Source organism: Cebus imitator, unplaced genomic scaffold, assembly GCF_001604975.1.
Source record: "Cebus imitator isolate Cc_AM_T3 unplaced genomic scaffold, Cebus_imitator-1.0 Scaffold630, whole genome shotgun sequence".
Classification (NCBI taxonomy): domain Eukaryota; kingdom Metazoa; phylum Chordata; class Mammalia; order Primates; family Cebidae; genus Cebus; species Cebus imitator.
In genome coordinates, this window is record NW_016107945.1 from 165,469 (window position 1) to 188,866 (window position 23,398).

Here is a 23,398-nt window from a genome sequence, read left to right on the forward strand (position 1 = left end):
AAAAAAAAAAAAAAAAAGCCTTAAGGATGGGTGGCATATTTAGATAATGCATTCAAATATGTTGGTAAAGACACAGAAGAAATTGACTGTAATATTTGTCAGGAAAGAAAGTTTGCTGAAGTTGGGAATATAAATCCCACAGGAATCAGTTTGAGACTAATCATATATAATAATACTCACATTTGTTTCTCAAAAAATGTGCATAAAATGCGTAGCAAAATTATTAGATTTGCAAGTGACTTTTAAAACTTTGAATTAATTAAAATCTGACTGGAATAAATTGAAAGACTAAGAATTATATATTATTATCAGAATTTTGATGTGGACCAGTTCAAGTAATGCAGCTAAGTATTAAAAATTACAAAATGTCCTCATCAAGTAGAGGTCTCAATTTTCAATTCACAGTTCATGAAGGATCGTAAGGACCAGTCTTGTCTCTTTTCCATAGCTTATAAACTCTCATTTCTGATCTTGCCCTCCCACCTTTCTGAACTCACCTCATACCAATTTCTCTCTCATGTATATGACAACAAACTTGTTACATAATCCCAAGACTTTCTGTTTTATAATTTATAATCATATTAGGATTTGTTCTGACTCACATATTAAATATCCTCACTGTTGAAGATGCTATGCTGTATCAGCTAGTGTGTATTTTGTAGTTCAAAACAAGAAGTAGAAAATGAAGAAGATCAAAATGGTGATAAGGGTCATATAAGTTAGGTTCTGCAAATATTTTGAGGAAACATAAAATTAAGAAGGTCATTTTAGATGTATCAAAACAAGTTTTCATTAGACAGAAGGGACCTGTATGGATAATAAAGCTGCACATGGATTGTAATTTAAAAGATTGTAAGAATACTAACATCCATGCTCCCCACTTGCTTGCTCTCCCTCTCATCAGCTCTCAGACATAATTTACTTTAGCTAGTAGAAAGGAGTATTTTCCAGCTAACTTTCCATGCTGCCTAAAATAATTAACAATAATATATTCTTCGGGAGAGAAGGAATCTATTCAGATAAACTTGGACAAGATGATAACATAGACAAGTAAGTTTTGATAGAAAAAAAAAAAAGAAATCAGCCTACATCATGCAAATGTGAGGCACTGAAAGAAGGAAATAAGGTGAAGAAGTTTGTGTGGAGGAAATGGAGCATGAGGGGACAAGGAAGAAGGAGGGAAAGCTTAATCCAAGAGCAAGTCTTTTTTTGTTTCGTTTTGTTTTTGTTTTTGCTTTCTTAGCAGTCTTAGACTCGTTAAATGGGATGTGTTAGTTAGAATCTCAAAGGGAAATTAGAACAGATACTCTTTTCATTTCTTAAACCTTGTTATATGGCAAATTTAAAGAGTATAAGTTTCTAAGAAAACATTTTTCTGTCTGGAATGTATATGAACTTTTCTTAATAATTGAACTATTTTAGTTTTTCTCTGGTAACATAGTAACTGTACTGTTTACAAAATTGGTCAGTAACATTCATCTCCCCAGGCATGGCATTGGTTCCATTTATTTTTATAATCTTTAAAAAGTTTATAAATGATTCCATGTTGAAATGGTATTGTCTTAAGCCATGTCTAGTAATAAATATTTTGTGGGTGGTGATGTGATACTAAAGTATTCGTAGCTGTAGAGCCACTTATTTTCCCCCTAAAAATGTGTCTGGATTATTTCAAAATAAATTAGATTTAGAATTTCAGTTATGCTGACCTGCAATTTATGGATGCATGTATGTTTTTACTTTGTAAATATAGTTCATTTACCCCCAAAATGCAAGGCAGACGGATGGGGACTTCAGGAAGAGCCATCATGAAGAGCACCAGTGTGAGTGGAGAGATGTATACACTGGAGCATAATGACGGCAGCCAGTCAGACACAGCTGTGGGTACAGTTGGAGCAGGTGGAAAGAAAAGGAGATCCAGCCTGAGTGCCAAAGTGGTTGCCATAGTGTCTCGAAGGAGTAGAAGCACATCTCAACTTAGTCAAACAGGTGAGTGTTACGAATTCAGCGAACTCAATTCCTTGATGGGGAGACGAAAGTTGATCTTCATGCTCTGGCTTATAATGAGATTCTGGCATGTATTTGGTTCTTCTTTGAAAAGAAAATTTATTTTTCTGTCTCTGAAAATCTGATAAATAGATGGGTTTATTTTTTTCTGTGCAGCTCTCTTCACAAGGTATCACTTTTTAATTTGTAAAGTGGACAGATTTTTTAATTAAAAAAATTAAGGTTGTATTTGCAAATATGCAAGGAAATGCAAAGAAGTATTAAACATCCAAATTTATTTACATGCAAGAAAAGCAACAGGATTCTCTTTTTCAAAATGTTCCATAATTCAATTACTTATTTTTGGCTATGTCTATACTTTTTATAGAAAAGAAGGTCAGTTGTGCAACTTGACATATGCTCTTCAAGGTACTGTGTAAATAAAATAATTGAACTGTACTTGTTTTAGTTTCAATGTAAGTAAAACCCTGCAGCGATTTTTGCTTTAGAAAAATGGGTCAGTGGTTTTATGCAAAGAATAATGTTTTAATATAAATATGCGTTTCAGGTACTTTCTGCTACTTATAAACTTAAAAGCTTAATGTCCTAAAGGTATATATTTAAAAAGCAAGTACAAGAGGGAGAGTGGCTATTTTTATATTGTAAAATATAATAAAGCACTGCTTAAAATTATATAAAATTGGTCAGGCAGATTAGATTATTCATTATTCTGCTCAATACTATGTGAAACTAAAGGTAAGTAAAATATTGAAGTTATTTAAAGTGTCAGCACTGTTTTTCCTGTTATAACCAACATTGGTTCCATTTTCTGTTCCATAATAGCAAGAGCCTTATCACAAAATTTAATTGTACCAAAAAGCTTTTGCAAAATACTTTTTATGTCTCGCTCAGCATTCTAGAAAGTACCTATTTTAAATTATTCATTCTACTGGATATATTGGCAAATAAATTTGAAATAGTAAATTTGAGTCGTGTCTTAAAATTACAGGATTAGAATGAACCTAGAATAGCTAGCATCCTTGTGATAGATCTGCATCTTTGCTGTTCCAATTAGATGAGCTGTTCTATTTGTTATGAAGGAGAATTATTTTTCTTTAGAGTCAGGTTCCTTTACAGTAAAAGAGGCATTTTTCATTTGTGTTGTTTCTTTTGTTTAATTTTTTATGGTGGTGCTTCCTAATTATTGGTTTTGAAGTAATTCTTTATAGCATGAGGTGGTGGAGAAGGTTTTGACCACCAGACATCAAAATACTTAGATGAAATGGAAACGTCCTTTGATGTCTTTGAAGGAAACCAGTGTTTTCTGTGTGCAAGACTGTAAGTTTAAGTGTTGGTTTTTCTTCTTCCGTCAACTTTCCAGTCTCTCTCTTTCTCTCTTTTCTCCCTCTTTACCCTCTTTTCCCCTCTAGCTAGTTAGTTCCCTGTCATTCATTACTTGAGTAGAATATAGTTTTCTTATAAAACACAACAGTAATTTTGCATGAAAACTATACTTGTGGCTTGGTAGTGGGTTCAAATTATTGTCATCAAAATACTTAGCCTCTTTGCGTTTTTCATTTAAGTTTTATCCCAGTTATAGTCAGATGTTGTCTTCAAATAATGTCTTCCTTCCCAGAAGTTGTATTGTTAATAACTTTATGAAATACCCTATTTTCAGAGATTAGATTGCAATGTACATGTGCAAAAAGGAAATTGGATTATGAAGCCAGGATACCAAAACGTGCAGTTCTATTCCAAGGTGACTCAATGAATGAACTTTGACTTATCTCTAGGACTCAGTTTTCTTATATAATGGTGGGTTGAATGGGATGTCCTCCTGTAACCTTTCCGTGTGTAAAATTTTATGCTTTTCTTTGTACATAATAATTTAACCTTTCATTTGATAGCCTCTCCTTAGGTTTCAATCTACTTGATCTTTCTAAATCAATTAACAAATGTTGATAACCCTCAATTATCACCCCTCTTTGTTTTAGCCTATTTCTCTTTCTGATGACTTCCACTAGTGATTTTCCCCATTAAATTAATTATATTTCATCTTTCATACAGAGAGATAACAAAATTCAGAATTAATTATTCTAAGAAATTTTAGTTTTTATTGCTTCGGGTTCTGTATTCACCGTGAGATCTGTATTTCCGGATTTCTCTTCTTCTATGAAATATTCCTTAATTTTAATCTCCTATAAGAAAGCCCCTCTTAGATGTCTCTCTTTAAACAAGTTCAGATTCTCTCGATTTTCAGCCCTTACTTTCAATATAGATAGAAAGGGTATAAAGTAGTAAAGAAAGGTACATTTTACGAAAGTGTCCCTGATCCAGAAATATTTTAGAATGGAATGAATTTCTAGGTACTAAACTACGAGTTGGGTTTTAAAATGTGAAGATTTTAATCTGTGTTGGTTTTAGTGGCCTAGTCTATGTAATATAAGGAATTGTCCCCTCACACATAATGCTAACTGTATAATACTCCATATAATATCCCACGTCTTCTATTCACTTAAAAATGAAGGCATTCCTTCCACACTCTCTCATGGAAGCCTTTCTTCCACTCCTAAACTCCATCTCTCTCTCTATTCCCTTCCACTAAGTGTGGAAGCTGCTTTCCTCTCCTGGCTTCCATTTTTCTGGATTCGCTCACTCAGTGTGAGAGTTAGCCATTTCTTTCTCTCTCCTTCTCCTGTTTCTATCTTTAAATAAATCACTTTCTACAAACAAAAATAAATAAATAAAGGCATTTTTGGGAAATTTCGACAAGTCTGTGCAAAGTCATTTCTAAATACAGTTTTGAAATTACAATTATCATAAGAATGATAAGTATTCATATATCTAAGTGGATAAAAGTAATATATCTACATTTCTAGAGCTTTTTCCATGCTCTCTTCAGTTACGTTTGTGTGAGGGTATAAAATTTCGCTCCTTCATTGGTCACAAGATACTGATGAAATGTTATTTTTCCCATTTTAAAGCTGAAGACACTAAGAGAGATTAGATAATTTGCCCAAGGTCTCATAACTAATTGGGCCTAAATTTAAACCCAGGGTACCTGGTACCAAAGCCCATGCTTTTAACCCTTCTGCAAAAAGAGAGAGAGAGAAAAAAAAGTGAGCATGAGCACATTTGAGAGTTTGAAATAAGTTCAAGCATTTATTGAACATCTATGTGGTTGGTACATGCTAGGCATCATACCAAACACTGGGATAAGAGCTGGGATAAAGGAATGAATGGCGTATTGTTCCCGCTATCAAGGATATCACAGTATCATAGAGCAAATCATATATAAATATTTCATCTCAGAAAAGGCAATTACAGTTTAGAAAAGGCAATTATATTAAATACAAGTGTCAGCGTGGTAGAATGGAGACAGGAAAGGATGAGACTCATTCTGAGAGGCTTTCTTAAAGAGGTAAAGCCTGAGCATAAAAATATAAATCAAGATGAGTACACAGGGAAGGACTTTCCACAACAGATGGAACAGTACATTGATTAAATGTTGAAAATGGTGCTTAGTTTCCTGGGATATGGGAAGGAAATCTGTGTGGAGCCTAAAACTATATGAAATATTTCTCTAATCCCCATGGATATCACTCCTCAGTATAAGAGTAAGGTCATCTCAGGACAGATCTCAAATCAAATAAGTCCCATACAACTGAGACTATGATTTCTAATAGAACTTTTAGTTTTTAGGAAGAAAACATTTATAAATGTAAAATATAAGCCTTATAAACTAGAAATTACTCAATTTACTTTAACTTGTACTGTTAGGTAACTTTATCTGCAGTGCTATACCAGACACAGTGGGTATTTTAAAAATAGAAGTATCATTTATACTGAAAGGATATCATTCATGCCTGAAATACGTGAACCAAAGAACAAATGAAAAAACGTAAAGTAAAATGCCAGGAATAATAAAATCTAGTTCCATTCATGTATGTTATCAAAGGTAGTGGGGAGACAAATTAGTCAAGGATCTAAGTCCCCAGGATGAGGACACATGCAGCATTGGTAGACGATTTGTTCTAACCATTTAGTAAAATTATTTATTACATCATTAACAGCTAAGACTACTTTGTTAGAGTAATATCTTTTCTATAATTACTGAAAATGTTGATGTTATAGTCTAATTATGGAAAATATTGCAGAATTTTTACAATTTTCAAACAGTTGTCAATTATGACGTATTATGAATGTGTTAAAATCACTTCTGTGTTTCTTTAGCAATAGGTATTCTGTACCTTTCCAATATTTTTCTACTATCAAAGTTTATTTCTCCCCTGCGCAGATCCTTTCCTTCAAGACCCTGTTCAAGACCGTCTAACTCTATATGTTGTCCCCCATTATTGTTACAGTTTGACTGAATTCCTAAATAGAGCTCTGTGACTTCACTGTCAACTTGCTGCCCATCACTCTCCATTTTGTCATTCATTTCAGCTCTCTCACTCTAAGCATCATCTTATTCATCTCTATTTTAATTCCCCTTCACAATTAGATTTGAGACAGTTATTGTCATAGGTGGGAAAGGCTAGAACAGGAGATGTTCTGGGGGGGACCCCAAGGGAATAAGGCTAGAAGGTCTACAGTGTCTTAAGAGTGAGGCTGCCTCCACCATCCCTAAAGCCTGTTCACAAGAATGGTGCTGGGGCTGGCAAGATGCATAAACAGAGGCAACTCTTATCTTCAGGAAGCTTCGCATTAGGGAGGAAAGAGATCAAATGTAGCAGTCCTTTTTCTTGATTCTAAGAAAACATTTATTAAGTACTTTTTATGTACCAGATTCTGTACTTGGAGCAGTAGGAATAAGAGGGGTGTGAGTATATTTGTGTGTGTGTGTGTGTGTGTGTGTGTGCGCGCGCGCATGCATGCGCGTGCACATACGCGTGCACATGCATGTCTCAGAGCAAAGGAATCTGCATTTTTAGAGGTGAAATGTGGACATAACACTTCCAGATGGAGAGACTGAAAGATACGGTACAAAGAATTTTAATTGTGCAAAGTTCCAGAGAACAGAGGCTAATTCAAGGACACAAGTTTATTCTTGGAGACGGAGAAGGTTGATTCTTTCTCTGAGTATGACAGAAAAGAGGAAATGATTGAAATACAAAGGAATATTGCAGTGGGAATATTGAAAGATGAAGGAGCTTGAGTCAGAGGCTCCTTGATCTTCTCAGTGCAAATAAGGCATCAGCAAACGGGGAGAGTGAGGATACAGGGTGAGCAATGGTGTAAGAAATTAATTGATGTGAATATAATACTACTGATCCAGCTAAATTTGGATGATGCAAGTCATCTGGAAAGTAACTTTAAAAAATATTTTTTAGAGATCAAGGCCACCCTTGCAGGTATCTGGTTCACATTAGCTGTTCCTTTGCCTTTCAAGATTGTCACCCCCTTCCTTTATGCACCTCCAGTGTCCTTGCCAAGGTGTCTGAAATCACGATAAGATTCTTTGAGAATATATTACCACATTCTTTAAATATCTGGTTAAGTCTAGATTCTTGCACTCATTTTAGAGATTCGCCTGTCTTGGGCTGCCATTTACTGTTTAGTTTGACTCTTTTTAGCATGCATATTATTATTCTTATCGGAGAAAATTGAAGCTTTGCTCTCTCATTCTTATGTATTAATATTATGTCGTTACAAGGAATGAGAAAATTTTATTCCTTTTCTTTTCTTTCTTTTTTTTCATGATCTTGAACTCCTGTCCCTAAGTGATCTCCCTGCCTCAGCTTCCCAAAGTCCTGGGATTACTGGCATGAGCCACCACATCTGGCTCGTTCTTTTTCTTAATATGGTTCTGAACGGCTTTTATTTTTTTGCTTTGGCAATTTATTTCTATTTATTTATATAAAATTAAATAATTATTTCATTATAATTCATTGTAATCAAGGGAATGAAGCACTCAGGAGGTCCATAGTGGAGTTCAAAACTATATAGAGTTCATTATTCTACAAGATTATACAGGCAATATGTATTCTAAGACGTTTTAGGTAGATTTATAGATATTAGATTTCAAAACAGGTTAATAAATGTTTATGAATTTCCAAGGCATATTGCTAACTTCTCAAGATGAAATCGTCTATGTAAACTAACAAAATTTCCATTATTCTACTGTCAATAAATGAATAATATACACTGATATAACTGTAACTCACATGTAAAGGGATAGTACTTGAATGTGCTAATTTTCAGTGAGTTCAAGGGATTATTTTAAAATTCCTATTGTCCTTAGACAATAATTATGCCAATAAATGTGCAAAATATTAAATCTCCTCCAGTTAATTTTTTCCAGTTTTATTACCCAAAAGTCACACAGGTAAAGCAAGTCTTGAAGTAAATCAAATGAGCACCTTCCTGGAGAGCATACTTTATTTACCTTGGGAAAATGGATGACATTTGCCCTAGGACTTATTTTTCTCCTCTAAAACAGTACAGTTTATCAAAATATTCTCTGTGTTTCAAGTGTGGTATGGCTTTGTGAAGACTCTGTGCTTTTTCTCCTAGAAAAATAACATTATAGCTGCAGGGAAGGAAGGCTAAGGTAGTGTCTTTGAACATTCTAAGAAATGTTTTCTTGGCTCTGCTGATTATTAGCAATGTAAGCCAAAAATTCTTACAAAGGATGTAGGCCCTTCGAAAGTTTCAGAAACTGAAAGCTACTGTGGATCAAAATCTTGCTGAAATCTAAATTCCTTATTCATGCCTTATTGCCTCATTTACTTGATTCATTTAATGGCACAAGAAAAACATTCTGAAGAACATAATGTTTCATGTTCTTTGTTTCCTGAACACAAAATCATGGTGCCAGAAATGATTCTCAAGTCTGCAAAACTATCAAATGAATGTAAGCATGGGTTCTTTTATTTACTGTTGCTGTCTGGCTTAGGAATTCACTACTGTTAATAGAGATTCAATTCAACTATAGTAACTCATCTCTGAAGGGATGACCTAATAAGGATTAGTATTTTCAAACATACTCCAGCTGGTCTGTGTTTGTTCTTTTCCTTGCTCTGAACTATAAATTTTGAGTTTGGCTAAGAAGTAGTTATACTTTTAGGTTGACTTGGCAGAAAAAAAATTATTGATTTCAGTGGAATTAATTTTTATAATTAATTCATATTTCAGGATTTGGAGGAGGAAAGGAAACTAAATTTATTAAGTGCCTTCAAAGCACAACACTTAGCACTAAAATAATTACACATGGTGATAATTATTTTTAACTATACTAATTGTTAAGCCTGAGTCAGTTTCAGAATAGGTATCATAAAACATTTTAGGTAGCTAAAGATGTACAGAAAGTTTATAGATATGAACTTATTTTATTAATTTAACTCATGGTATAGGCCACAGGTACCGTGCAGATGTGAAACCAATGTCATGTATGGTAACATAAAAATATTAGTAAAAGATGTCCACTCTTATTTGGCATGAGTAAATGGTTTTTATTTATGTTTCATCTCTCAAATGTGCAACTTTACTTCTTGTTATGATTCAGACCTGTCTTCCTGGAGTTCACAGAACACACCTTAAAGTTTCTTTCTGTGTACCTCTGCAGGTGCTCTACCCAGAAAATTCTTAGTCTATCAGCTTGTCTGCCAAAATCTTTCTCTTCATTGAAGCTCTATCAAACTTTGAACTTCCTACCAGAACCAAAAATAATTTTCTTAAGTTTTATAAGACTTTTGGGGAGTTCTCATGTGGTGCTATTTGAATATCTTTTTGCCCAAAAGCATCTGTAGAATTCATGTCACAAGATGAACTCCGAAGTAACTCAAGGGTAATGACTATGCAACAGGTATTTTCTGGTCTTTCACAACAGTGCATTTAATGCAGAAGAATCTTGATAAACGTCTGTTAGGTAGATGAATATGATGATTGCTCAGTTGAAACATAATGCTCAGACAGTAATTAATTGATCATATCATGATATAATATTTTATTTAACATTGTGACAGTCAAGCTCTTCCTGGTGGTTAAATTTTTCTTCTGTGTTTGGTTATTTCTAGGAAATAAATACATCTTTTATTTATAAATACAAGTTTTAACAAGTACAGTTGACTCAATGCAGTTTGAAATGCACAGGCCCACTCATACACAGATTTTTGGCAACCAAATGCAAATCCAAAATAAAGTATTCATGGAAATTATTATAGAAACCTGCATATGCGAAGGGATAGCTTTGATTTTGGTATACATGGGGGTCCTGGAGTCAGTACCCAAAGTTTACTAATGGATGACTCTAGAAGTGATTTGTCTGTTACTATGCTACCTCTTTTTTTCCTTTCTTTCTCTTCTTTACTTATATTCCACTTCAAAAGCACCTGAACTTTGCTCTGGATACATTTAACCGGTTAATTCTACCTTATTGCTTTTAAATATTAACTCTTCTATAAGCAAGAATAAATAATTATCATTTTAAGATTTTGATTTTTTTAATAGATTAAGAGGATACATTTGCAAGTTTGTTACGTGGATAAATTGCATAATGGTGAAGTTTGGGCTTCTAGTGTACCCGTCACTCAAATAGTGAACACTGTATCCAGTAGGTACTTTTTTTCAGCACTCACTCCCTACACTGCCCTCTCCTCCTTTTGGAATACCCAGAATTGGTGCCATTTTAACTACTTTACCACTACAGTAAATGTCAAATAAAGTAATATTTTATTAGAAAATTTTTGAAAGATAAAAATGTACATTTATGAGGAATAATAATGATTGATAAAGATACCAATTTACAACATCCTTTTACATCATTTACAAAAAGTTTATTAATCTTATGAAAATACTTAAGTATTAATGCAAAACTATCCAGATTTTTTGGAAATCTTTCTTTTGTTAGGCATAGGGCAAGCGGAGCCTTGTGGATAAAGGATCTACTGTAACTGCTTTTCGAGTAAGCTAGTAAATTCTTACTTGAGAAACAAATCTCTGATATTGAGCCAGTACATTGTGATGCTCGTTAACAAAATCATTTACACTGTAAAGATTCTTTTCTTACAACCAAAGAATGTGGTACACACAATGATTAGTCATAGCTTTAGTAAAGCTTAACAGACTTTATGTTCTAAGCCTGCAAGGAGCTCAAAAACATTCTATATTCCAGATTCAAAGTCAGTTTCATAGGATGTTTTTGTAAATGGAAATACCACACTTATTTTTCTTTTAATTTGAAACTATGAAGATTCTGGCAAGTAATCAAATAGTAAATAATGATACTACACTTAGAAAAGTTTAAACTGAAAAAGATTAAAACTTACATGTAATAATTAAAGTTACATTTATAAATAGGCATATAGTTGCATTGAACACTGCTATATCTACTGATTTAATGATGTAAAACTATATTAGTTAGGAAATATAAAGCATTAGTTAACATCTATATTAATATTTTTATCACTCTGAATTTGAAATTGTAAGAATGAATCTTTGACCTGTCTACCTGCATTATGGAAACTGAAAATGGATGTAAATCTTCTAATGAGGAAGGGATCTTTCAAGGAAAGGGTATGATTAGAAACTCACCAGAAGGGGTTGATTAGCAACCCACAGGAAAAAATAAAGCCAAAACAGTTAGTCAGCTCTAGGTAATTTAACCTGCTGCTGAAAATGCTGGTTCCTATTTATAGTTTCTACCTTGGGAAATTCACCCAAGCTATCATTTAATTGTTTTTAAAAAGGAAAAACATAACCAGAAGAGTCATTTTAATAAATGATTACATAAAATTTCATAGAGATTTATAGCTAGTGTAGGATTCTGTGATCAGCTAATCAAAGAAGAAAACATACTAATTGTCATAGGTATTAGAGACTTATTGAGAAGGTTGTTATGAACAGCAAGGTTAGAGTAGGAAAAATTTACCTTTGAAGTAAAAATTTAATCTCAATTCAGTTGTTTGGCTTTCTATAATGCTTAATAATTCTGCTTTCTCATGGATAATTCTTTATTGTCTCTGTCAAAGTACAGTTTGAAAAGTATATTTTGTGGGAAAAATATTCACTTTAATAAATACATAATTTTAAAAATCTAACTTTTGTATACAGAAAAGAAGGAAAAAAGGCTAAATTCAGATATTTTGATGTTGCAGTAAATGCGTTGACCATGATAATGAAGCATATTTTTTCCAGAGCTGCTTGAATTTGGTCTAAGTAAAATTGTAAGTATTGACTTTAATTTCTCAGAGGTTTGTGGCTTCAATGATGAGTCCCTTGGTGCCTAAATCAAAGTGGCTCTGTAATAATTGAGTTCTGTTGGCTCCTTTCTGCTGATGGCACCAGAAGCAACAGCGTGTCTTCTGGAAGCCTCTGCCTGTGCTTTTCTCTTCATATTCAGCACGTCCTAGATTCACTGGCCCAGATAGCACAATACAGCAGGCAGCTTTTTACTGTAAATGGCTTAGTGACATTATTTAAAGTAATGCCAGTTGTCTATTCTTTTGTTCTGCTTTTATATTTTCATAGTTGTCACTCATTGCATACCCTTTGGCTGAAGCAGAAGAGCCTATGCCCTTTAGAATTTGGCACTGAGCACTCTTAATGGTACATAAGAAGTAAAAGCATTTTTCTTGCCCTGGAGTTATTTACAAGCTCATTTACTAAGTAGTGTATCAACAGGCCAAGAGTGATTCTTTCTTTATAGAACTTTAGCTTTTACAAAGCCCTTCCATGCTCACCATCTCATGAGTACAAAATTATTGAAAGCTTTTAAAATAAAAGGCTGATCAGATTGGGAAAGATTAGGAATGCATAGCTAAGAATGGCTTCCTGAAAAAAAATGACTTTTAAAGTAAAATGTAAATATCTGCTTTTTATTCCTTGAAGTCTCCATAAACTTTAATATATTCTTAATAATTCACTTTCTTCTCATCTAAAACATAATTGTGAGAATTAAATGCAATTTTGAAGGGGCATAAATATTTCATATTTTATATCCTTGGCACATGAAATTTAATTTTTTAGAGAATCTTTTTTAGTAGCATATCATATATCATTTATCTTATTTATTCTTAGTTGTATCCTACTCACCTCCACAGGGTATAAAAAAATGCCATTAGTTCCATTATAAGCTTTACCTTTATTCTCACCATTAAATTTTTAGGTCAGTATTGCCTAAAATTAGCACTCATTTTCCACTGGACTTAAACGGCTACTGTTTTTATTTTCACTCATCATTGACAGTCATGTTTAGGTGATGCCGAATGAATGATTCATTCCACATATATTGATCAAGTGGCTAATAATTGCTAATAAGAATGGCTAATAGTTGTTCAGCCCATATTTAACTGGTCCTTTGTATGGCTTATAATGTGTATTGTCATATTTAACTGTCAGCAACCCTATGACATTGACACAAGAAACTATGACACAGGATTCTGACTATTGGCTAGATCAAGGAAAAAACAGAAGCTGAGAGAAATGAAGTCACTTAACCACTGTCATACAGCTAGTAAGTGGCAAAGAAAGAATTAGAATTTTTGTCTGTGTGTACAGTCTCAGTCCTTAACCACTATACCACATGGCTTCAGTATGTTTAAAGCGCTATTACATACTAATTAAATGTATAATTGCCTATAAATATCGAGAATATACAGTGTCAGTGGTGAGCATTTTGTCATTTCTACAGAAGTTTATATAACCAGAAAAGTATTTAATTTGGACTTCATTTTTTTTACAAGTAGAAAATTATAACATGTATATCTGTATAATTTTATACCCTGAGACTAAGCTGAAGCACACCACTATTTTTTCATCTTCAGTGATATGCCTCACCTTATTAGTCCCGTTTACTCATCAGGAAACTGAAATAGAGAGAGGCTATGTAACTTGCCTGAGTTCACATAGTAAGGGGAAAGCTGGAATTTGAAGCCAGCAGTTGGGCTACAGAGTCTGTGCTCTAAATGGGACATGTCAGTGAAGTTGGCCGAGGAGGTGTCACTGTCAGTGAGCCTTGTGACTGCAACCATTTTACTACAACCATTTTACTGCATCCCAGCACTTTGATGGATTAGTTCAGCTGGTGTTACCTTAAACTGTTCAGAATGCCACTATATACTTACAGGAAAACTGGATTCATTTGTTCTGCTTATTTAGTGAATTTGCTCATCCACATGGATAAGCCTAATTGTAGATATTAGTAAAGGCTAGGTTTATTGGGTACCTACTCTGAGTCATATTGGCACAATTATAGCACTTTAAAACAGGTACCATTATCATCATCATTTTTAGATAAGGAAACTAAAGCTCAGAAAGATTAATTTGCTCAGGATTACATAGCTAATAACTGGTAGGCACACTATTTGTATGGTAGAATGTATTCTTAGCCATAATACTATTATATCATCCTCAAGTAATTGGATATATTAGTTAACATAATTCTAGTTTCTGTTTTCCTTTCTTTTTTTTTTTATTTGAGATAGAGTCTTGTTCTTTTGCTAGGCTGGAGTGCAGTGGCACGATCTCGGCTCACTGCAACCTCCGTCACAGTATTCAAGTGTTTCCCCTGCCTCAGCCTCCTGAGTAGCTGGGACTACAGGCACACACTACCACACTCGGCCAATTTTTTGCATTTTAGTAGGGACGAGGTTTCACCATTGCCAGGATGGCCTCGATCTCCTGACCTCATGATCCACCCACCTCGGCCTCCCAAAGTGGTAGGATTACAGGCGTGAGCCACCATGCCCAGCCATAATTCTAGTTTCTATAAAAAGTTACCCTAAATGTATAAGGGCTCACATTTAGTAAAATTCTATTTATTGTTAATTTAACAATTTGAGGAAGATGCTTGTGGCTGGCAATCAACTCTCCTCTGTGCAGTGGTTCAGATGCCTAGACTCTTTACATGTTATGCATTTTGTGGTTCAAATCCATATGGCAAAAGGAGAATGCAGAACATATATCTGACTCCTAAAAGCCCTGTTCTAGAAGATTCACACCTCATTCCTATTAATGCTCTATTAATGACCAACCCTAGATGCTAGGGAAGGGAGCTGAGAAATATAATCCCTGACTTAGAAACCATTTACTATGAATTCTGTACCTGGAAAGGGCAGAAACCACTATCTGACTCTCACACATACAACTTTTAAGAAGACTTTCATTATAATTAATTAAATTGAGAGTTGAAATTCTTTTCTGAAGTAGAGTCAGAAAATACTGGTGCTTTCTTTTGTTACTGTAAAATTTGTGCACTGCCAATGTAATTTGAGAGCCCCTTTATCCCATTTTCAAAGCCTGTCAGATTCCAAAACTGACCCCACAATTTCTTTTTTTTTTTTTTTTTTTTTTTTAAGATGGGGTTTCACCATGATGGCCAGGCTGGTCTTGAACTCCTGACCTCAGGTGATCCACCCACCTCTGCCTCCCAAAGGGCTAGGATTACAGGTGTGAGCCACCACGCCCAGCCTTGACCCCACAATTTCTATTCATTCCTCAGTTTTAGATTTTCCTGCCCTCTTTTGACTCTTGGAATCCAGCCTCCCCTGTTCGATACAACATAGACTGTATAAAGCTCAGCCGTTTCCTTGCTTTGTAAAACAAAACAAAGCAAAAACCTTTGTTCATGTCCAGGCTTTATGAGTTTAATAGATTTTGATGAAGATTCTTTTGGTCATAGGGGGACTGGAGGAAAGGTGATTAGGAAGTGTTCATGTCACAAAGCATACATTATTTTGCTTTTTTTCTTTTTCTGTCTCCTCTCTCTCACCTCTGCTGCTCAGTTACTACCCCTGGCTTGTCTATGTCTACAAATAACAGACATGTACATTTATGTATCATTTACTCTTCCAACTTGTTTAATCAACACTATTTAATCTTTAAAACAAGCCGATGGTTCCGTTTTGATAGGTTCTTTTAAAATTTTTCTGGTGTACAAAGATTAAGTAACTGGGGTTTGGCAGAGCTCGTATTAAAACCCAGGCTGGCCAGGCGCAGTGGCTCATGCCTGTAATACCAGCATTCTGGGTGGCCGAGGCGGGTGGATCATGAGATCAAGAGACCAAGACTGGCCAACATGGTGAAACCCCGACTCTACTAAAAATATATAAAAATTAGCCCTGCGTAGTCCCAGCTACTCGGGAAGCTGAGGCAAGAGAATGACTTGAATCCAGGAGGCAGTGGTTTCAGTGAGCCGAGATCACGCCACTGCACTCCATCCTGGTGACGGAGCAAGACTCCTTCCCCGCCAAAAAAAAACAGGCTTTGGCCAGGTGTGGTGGCTAACACCTGTAATCCCAGCACTTTGGGAGGCCATGGTGGGTGAATCACCTGAGGTCAGGGGTTCAAGACCAGCCTGGCCAACATGGCAAAACCCCATCTCTACCAAAAACATAAAAATTAGCCAGGCATGTTAGTACATGCCTGTAATCCCAGCTACTAGTGGGGCTGAGGCAAGAGGATCGCTTGAACTGGGAGGCGGAGGTTGCTGTGAGCTGAGATCGTGCCACTGCACTCCAGCCTGAGCAACAGAGTGAGACTCCATCTCTAAATACATACATACATACATACATACATACATACATACATACATGTGTAAATAAAACTCGGGCTTGTGGCTGCATATCCTGTCCTCTTAGCTACTCCATGAGGACAGTTTTCTCACTATGGAAAATTCTGGTTCCAGCTCTTAAGCTAGAACTCTATTTTATTAAATTTACTTCAGACACTAAGCCGATATTTTTTAATTTTTAATTTTTGTATGTATAAGGTGTAAATATGGGGTATATAACCTATTCAAATATTTACTGTAGTTAAAATAATTGTAATGATTACATAGCACAACTTTAACAAAAAAAGTAAAAGGTGTAATATAATCTAAAATTGGGAATTACTTACATTTTGTTTCTTAGATGCTCTATAAGCTATGCCCAGTGTTAGCTTTGAAAAGTGAGAGAATTGCTGTTGATTGATTTAACTATAGGGGACTTGATTTATTTGTAATTTTTCCTAGTACTCTTTTGCTGTGTAGAATATAAAGATTTTGACAGATATATTCAGTTTTATTCACCTTGTATTTGTAAACCCATAGAACATTACCCATACCTCAGTGTACATGGCAAACTCTTTAGTGCTTTAGACCTTTTGGGGGCTTGTTAACATAAGTCTAGGCCAAGAAATCAGTCTAAACATCCCCTGAGGTCTACCCTGTTGCTACTTTCTACATAAAATCCAATTGCCAATTTTAGGTTTTACTTTTTTGAATTCATTTTTTTTTCTCAGTGTCATGTTCAAATATTAAACACGTGAGGAAAGTTAATAGACCTATTTAGCCAAATTGGTGTGAGGAGAACTATTATGTGTTGTAATACTGACCGAAAATGCCACCAACCAGTAAGGTAGACAGTACCTTAGGAGAATAAATACTTTCCCTTTGTATACTTAGCTAAAGTTTTATTTGCTGTTTTTAAACAACAACTGTGTCACTTAATAACTTTTGACAAAATGAAAATATGGGTTAAAGGGACATACAATTATTTTTTAGTCAATCCATGGTGGGTTTTATATTGTCTCTAAACTTTATAGTTCAGTACTTATATAAAAATCTCTGTAAATACTATAATTTATCATACCCTTTAAAAAATATATTTTATTGTAGAGGGTTTACTTGTATTACAACTAAATCTTAACTTCTCAAAACAAGAAAATATATGTATTCATATACTGTTACTAGAGCAAAAATAACCTGGAAAATAATAACATTACAATATATTTGGGATTGGAAAGATTTTTAAATTATTAAAATTATTGTTCCTCGATAGTTTCTTTTTTCTTTATAACCAAAAGGCTAATTGTGTTATTCTTCTTTTGTATGCATAAAGATGGGTGAAAATACCTTTATAACAAGTAGCTTATTTTTTACACTGAAAAATTGTGCAGCAGTTAGGTTCTCAGGTTACAGACTGACACTTTGAGATGCTGGATATTTCCACCTCCTATTCTGCATGGTATTTTAATAAACATTCCCATCTAGCTTCTCAGTGGTTTATTGCTTGGTTAAATGAATCATTGAGCTATGAAGTCTTCTGACATGCCTAATTCTGTACCCATCATTTATAGCCATCTTTCCTTCCTCCCCCGACAATAACAAAAAATCATAATAAGCATAATATCAGATTTGCTCATAAAACATACTTTTGACATTTCTGTGATTACACAGTGACTCCTACTTTTGATTATCAAACTATTGGTGTGTTCTAGATACTTATTTGGCTTAGACATCTCAAAAACTACAAAGAATATTGAATATCATCATTGATGTACTTATTTCACATAATCTGGAAGGTGATTCCAGCCCAATATATTAAGCTTTCCTGTGATACCACAAACACAGGTTAGCATTTTGTATCCAGTCAGTTGACACAACAATCTCTAAATTATGTCCACTTTATGCTGATCACTGACCTTAAGGCTATCTTTAGAACATAATTATTTCCTATCTGTGGAATGTATGAACTAAAAACTATGTTAACTCCAAATCACTAAGTTTCAAAAAGACTTGAAATTCTGTGGCTTGCTTTCTGGAATTTGGAAATGTATTACAAAGGTAAGTTCAAAAAAAAAATGGTGTTCTGTGTTTCTTAAACTCTTCCACTGAAAGGCCCCTAATGACAAAGTAGTGCATATCTGCAGAAAGACAGGGCATAGACTCAAACAGCAGCTAAAAGATGAGGATTCTTTTAAGCCTTCAATTTTATCTTAAAAATCATGAGACTTGGTCGGGCACGGTGTCTCACCCCTATAATATCTGCACTTTGGGAGGCCGAGGCGAGTGGATCACCTGAGGTCAGGAATTTGAGATCGGTCTGGTCAACATGATGAAACCCCGTCTCTACTTCAAATACAAAAAATTAGCTGGGTTGTGGTGGCTGGCACCTGTAATCCCAGCTACTCAGGAGGCTGAGGCAGGAGAATCATTTGAACCCCCAGGAGACAGAGGTTGCAGTGAGCCAAGACTGTGCTACTGTACTCCAGCCTGGGCAACAAGAGCAAAACTCTCTCCCTCCCAAAAAAAAAAAAATATCATGAGACTTTAGCCTTCCGCTTATCATAGACTAATGTTTAATATAAAATTTTCCCAAACATTTCAGTACAAAAGAGCTTTCTTCCCTAAATTATACATTTATCTTTGAGCTTCAAATATCCTCTAAAACACTGCTTAATTCCTCCCATGAACATAATTCAGAATTTTAAAGCCAGGGACATGCCTATCTGTGGGTGAATAGCAAAGATCTTTCATTGCAACTGGAAGATCTGTAACTTTCATTAAAGCACCGCTGAATAGCACAGATACTAAACATCTTTTTATCTGTCACCAAAATTTGTCTCCGCTATTCAGCAATTCATATTGAGTTCAGGTTAGCCTGTGAGACAAAGAATAAAGATTATTTTCCATGGAGCCTCCAGAGAAAAGGTTTCCCTTTAACATTCCAGGTTTTGGGTTGCTTTGATGTTTAATCCTCAACAAGGTTCAGTTGGAGGGTGAGTGGGGCCAGTACTTGGGCTGAAATGTTCTCATAGCAGCCCAAGGGCATCCTACAATCACCACTAGGATGAAGGATCAGTTCTGCTCCTGAGTGGTGCACATGCATGAGCTACACCAGCCTCCTGTGCTGGGATAGGAGTACTTTATGGGTAGAATATTCTAAGGTGTAACCAGTAGACTTAGGGGATTGTTCTGTATGTATATTTACATGTATTAGAACATGTACTGTACTGACTGGATTTCAGGTGCCTTTCTGCTCGAGGCTAGCTGTATAACTTTAGCAATTTTTTCACCTTTTCAGGCAGTTTTCTTTGCAGCAGGATCATAGGATTGGATTCTACAGGGTCTCTAATACTTCCAAGATCTATAGTCTATGGTTCTGTCACTTGTTTTGCACAACAGTGACTTTAATCAAATCCTTCTTTACTTGATTTTTACATATATGTAACATATGATATTTAGCACTTCTGTAAGCTTGGAATCAAGCTTGGAATCAAGCTTGATAACAACTATATCTTGGTCATACTTTTCTGAAATTTGCATCATTGGTAATTGACAATGCTAAAAGTGTCACCTAACTTTTTAATTTTTTTCTAAATATAAAAATATATTGTGTCTGGTTATTTGTAGAGATTGAGACATAAAAAAAAAAACCAATAGCAGTTTCTGAGTGATGCTTAACTTCTTTATATTTCAGATTTATGCAGTTCAAACTTTCACACATTATACATTGATTTCAAAAACAGCTGGTGCCTATTAGGAAACAGTTCATTTTCAACAGTATCACCACCTTGTCTGTATAGCACAGTAGCATCCCCAAACAATTGCTGGACTTATACAATTATATGAAATTATTTTTTCCTTTTGCTGTTCATAGAAGTGAGTAAAGAACAGAAAAGAATAGGTACTGATACTGAGATTAGAAACATAGGTTTGTAAAATATAATCCAACAAAATACAATTAAAGACTATGGCCAAGAGTCAAGGTGGATAATGAAAGTGATAGAGAAATCCTTACAATTCTGTTTTGAGGGTCATTATCCCTGAAACATTTCAGTGAGTATTTTTCTCTTTTTTTTAGTGAATACTTTTCTCTTTTTTTCAGTGAGTATTTTTCTAATGCAAAGTAAACTTCTCTTTTGTATGAGAACAGGAACAAATATTTAGAAGTTGCTGCCGAGATTCCAGAATTACTGATTAGCAAAGACTGCTTTGATAAATTCAAGAGAATTTGTGTTTGCAAAATATTACGCTTACCAGAGATTACATGGGGACAGAGAAAGAAGACATTTGTTTAAACATTGTTCTCTGAGATATGAACAAAGAAGGGGAGGCACTTAAGTCTGTCAAGGAAGAGCATGGGTTTTGAAATACTTATATTCTATTGAAAGGAAGATTTTAAGATAAAAAGATGAGAGAATGTAATTAATAGAGGCTGGTCCTTAAGAAGGCAGGAGGGATCACATCCAACAAGAGGAGAGAGACCTTTTGCATTGTTACAGGAGAGAAACAACGAAAGAATAGATGTGAGCAGTTTAGTGGTGCAGTGACCTGACACATCAGGCTCCAGCTAACTACCTAAGGTGCTACTAAGTCCATAGGTAGGTCTTCAGATAATACACTGACTTCCCTCAGGGGGCATAACAGAGCCTTAGCCATGAATATCAGGGACCTCTTAAACTTCAAAGAGGCCACCTAAGGGTTTTTCTTTCATCTCTCATTCAATGTGTTCGTTAAGCTTCATCTTCACTTTTAAGTTATATCATTACATCATCACATCATCACAAGCAATGTTCTGTGGTGAGCTAGTATATGCAAACCCACCCCCAAAGGCCAACAGAGCTGAGAGGCCAAAGACAGAGGCTAACAAATACAGTTTATCAGAAAGAACTGTTAATTAGGGACTTAGAAACAGATGCGATGTCTTAAGTGGCTGCAAGATGATGGATCCTTGCACCAACTTCCAGAAAGAATTCTTTATGTAGCAAGCTTTTAATGTGCTGGTCACTTCCTCAGACTTTCTTGCCAAGACTTATAACCACTGGGGAGATTAGATAAACATCTTCATGATTATCTATGCTGCAGGCATTGTTTAGAGACATTACTGAAAACACCTTTACATGTTGGGGTCAAACATTGGTTATTACGGTGGTTTCACTTCAATAGAGAATCATTCTTGCCATGTAACAGGCTGTTTCCCTACAAGCAATTTGCTTTTTTTTTTTTTTTTTTTAACCCAGATAGTGACCTTTCAAATATCAGAGCCAGTTAGGTACATCTTCAATGACCCACCTTAATATTACCATTTCACACTATAGTATAAATAGCAAGGCTCATTAAATTAACGTATAGCACTAGAGTCACCAAAACCTCCCTAGTACAAGGAAATTAATTGACCACTATATTTTGATGTGTATTTCTTTTAACTAGCGTGTAAAATAGCAAGGGTTCCTTTCCAGTTGACAATTTCCCTTCGAGGGTCATGTGAGAGAAATAGCACAATACATAAATCACAAAGTGCATCCCAAGGTTGAGTTTCACAATAAAGTAATTTCTTCCCATGAGCAGATATCTGAAGAATTATCGTCTAAAATCATGAAAACGGCCCAACATATAAAATACTTGTTTTACTCAACTTTCTGAAAGCATCTTGTTCTTTTTAACTATATAGACCTTAAGATGGAGACTTAATATGCAATAGTTTTCATAGATTTCTAACACAAATTGTATAAAAATTATCAGGTAAGTTTGTTTGCTATGATTGGAGTGATTGAGCTAAAACAGAAAAATTTACAAATCAGAGTTTTGTTCACCCTCCAAATTCAAATTTTATAGCCATCTCAAATTGCCAAGCAGAGACTAGTTTCTGCTTACTCACTGAATGACTCCTACATTTTATCCCTTCCCCACCATACCTTGAAAAGCAGGAAGTAGCATCTAACTTTTGTAGTATTTCGATTTGTGTCAAACAGTAGACCATAAACACCCTCTGAATAGTTAGTGCTAATTTCAAGTTTCTATTTGCGTAAGATTAATCTGTTCCATTTATCACATACCTTCTGACCAGAGCACTGTGTCTTTATGTAAAATAGTCTTCCTGTTAGCATCTGCTTTCAAACCTATATGGAAATGTTATTACTTAGAATCCTTATTTGTGAGAAAATACAGAGGGTCTACAGTACACTGTTATTTAATGGATAAATCTGTCATTTTCATTCGTCCCAGGAAACTGAACAATTTCCACTTTACATAAAAAGAAACTTAAACAACTTACCAAAAGTAGTATCAATGCTAGCGTTTGGATTTAAATGTAGTTTTGCATAGAGTCTTAAAAAAAAGGGAAATACATATCTACATGTATGTGTGTGTATATACATACTATATTTATATATTTTTATATATTCTATACTATCTATATGTATACTATATATTTTACTATATATATATATATATATATATATATATATATATAAACAGATACAGTACAAATACCTAAACAAGATAGGAATAAAGACAGCATTTTATTTTTTGTGCATGGTTCTTTAATACTTAATAAATATTTGACTAAATGTATTTTAATTACAAATAACTCTATTTTCCCTAGGTGGAAACATAGTAATGTGTATAGTGGATATCTATCCAAGCCTTAGAAATCCTTTGTTTAAGTAGTAGGTGTTTTTTCTTAAATGTTATTTGGAAACCTTCATATTATTCTCAGAATTTGGATCATGAGATCTTTTTATATATAAAAGAGAACTTTAGGGAGTTTCCTTTTGTAAAGTGATAACTTTTTGATTAGTCTTTTTTTTTTTTTTCTTTTGAGATGGAGTCTTACTCTGTTGCTCAGCTGGAGTGCAGTGGTGCAATCTCAGTTCACTGCAACCTCTGCCTCCCAGGTTCAAGCAGTAGTCCTGCCTCAGCCTCCTGAGT

The 23,398-nt window shown here is 34.7% G+C and overlaps 1 protein-coding gene across 50 annotated transcripts in view; it reads left to right on the forward strand.

The window, feature by feature from the left end:
* Window positions 1-23,398, forward strand: part of LOC108295309 (regulating synaptic membrane exocytosis protein 1) — a 224,059-nt gene that overhangs the window by 155,435 nt on the left and 45,226 nt on the right. For 32 of the 50 annotated variants that reach the window (XM_017517439.2, XM_037734512.1, XM_037734516.1 and 29 more), the window contains one exon: window positions 1,751-1,986. The exons of 16 other annotated variants lie outside the window; for them this stretch is intronic. In XM_017517439.2, the coding sequence (XP_017372928.1) occupies window positions 1,751-1,986 (236 nt within the window). The remainder of the gene's footprint in view (window positions 1-1,750; window positions 1,987-23,398) is intronic. 2 more of the 50 variants (XM_037734514.1, XM_037734523.1) reach the window with 1 other exon arrangement.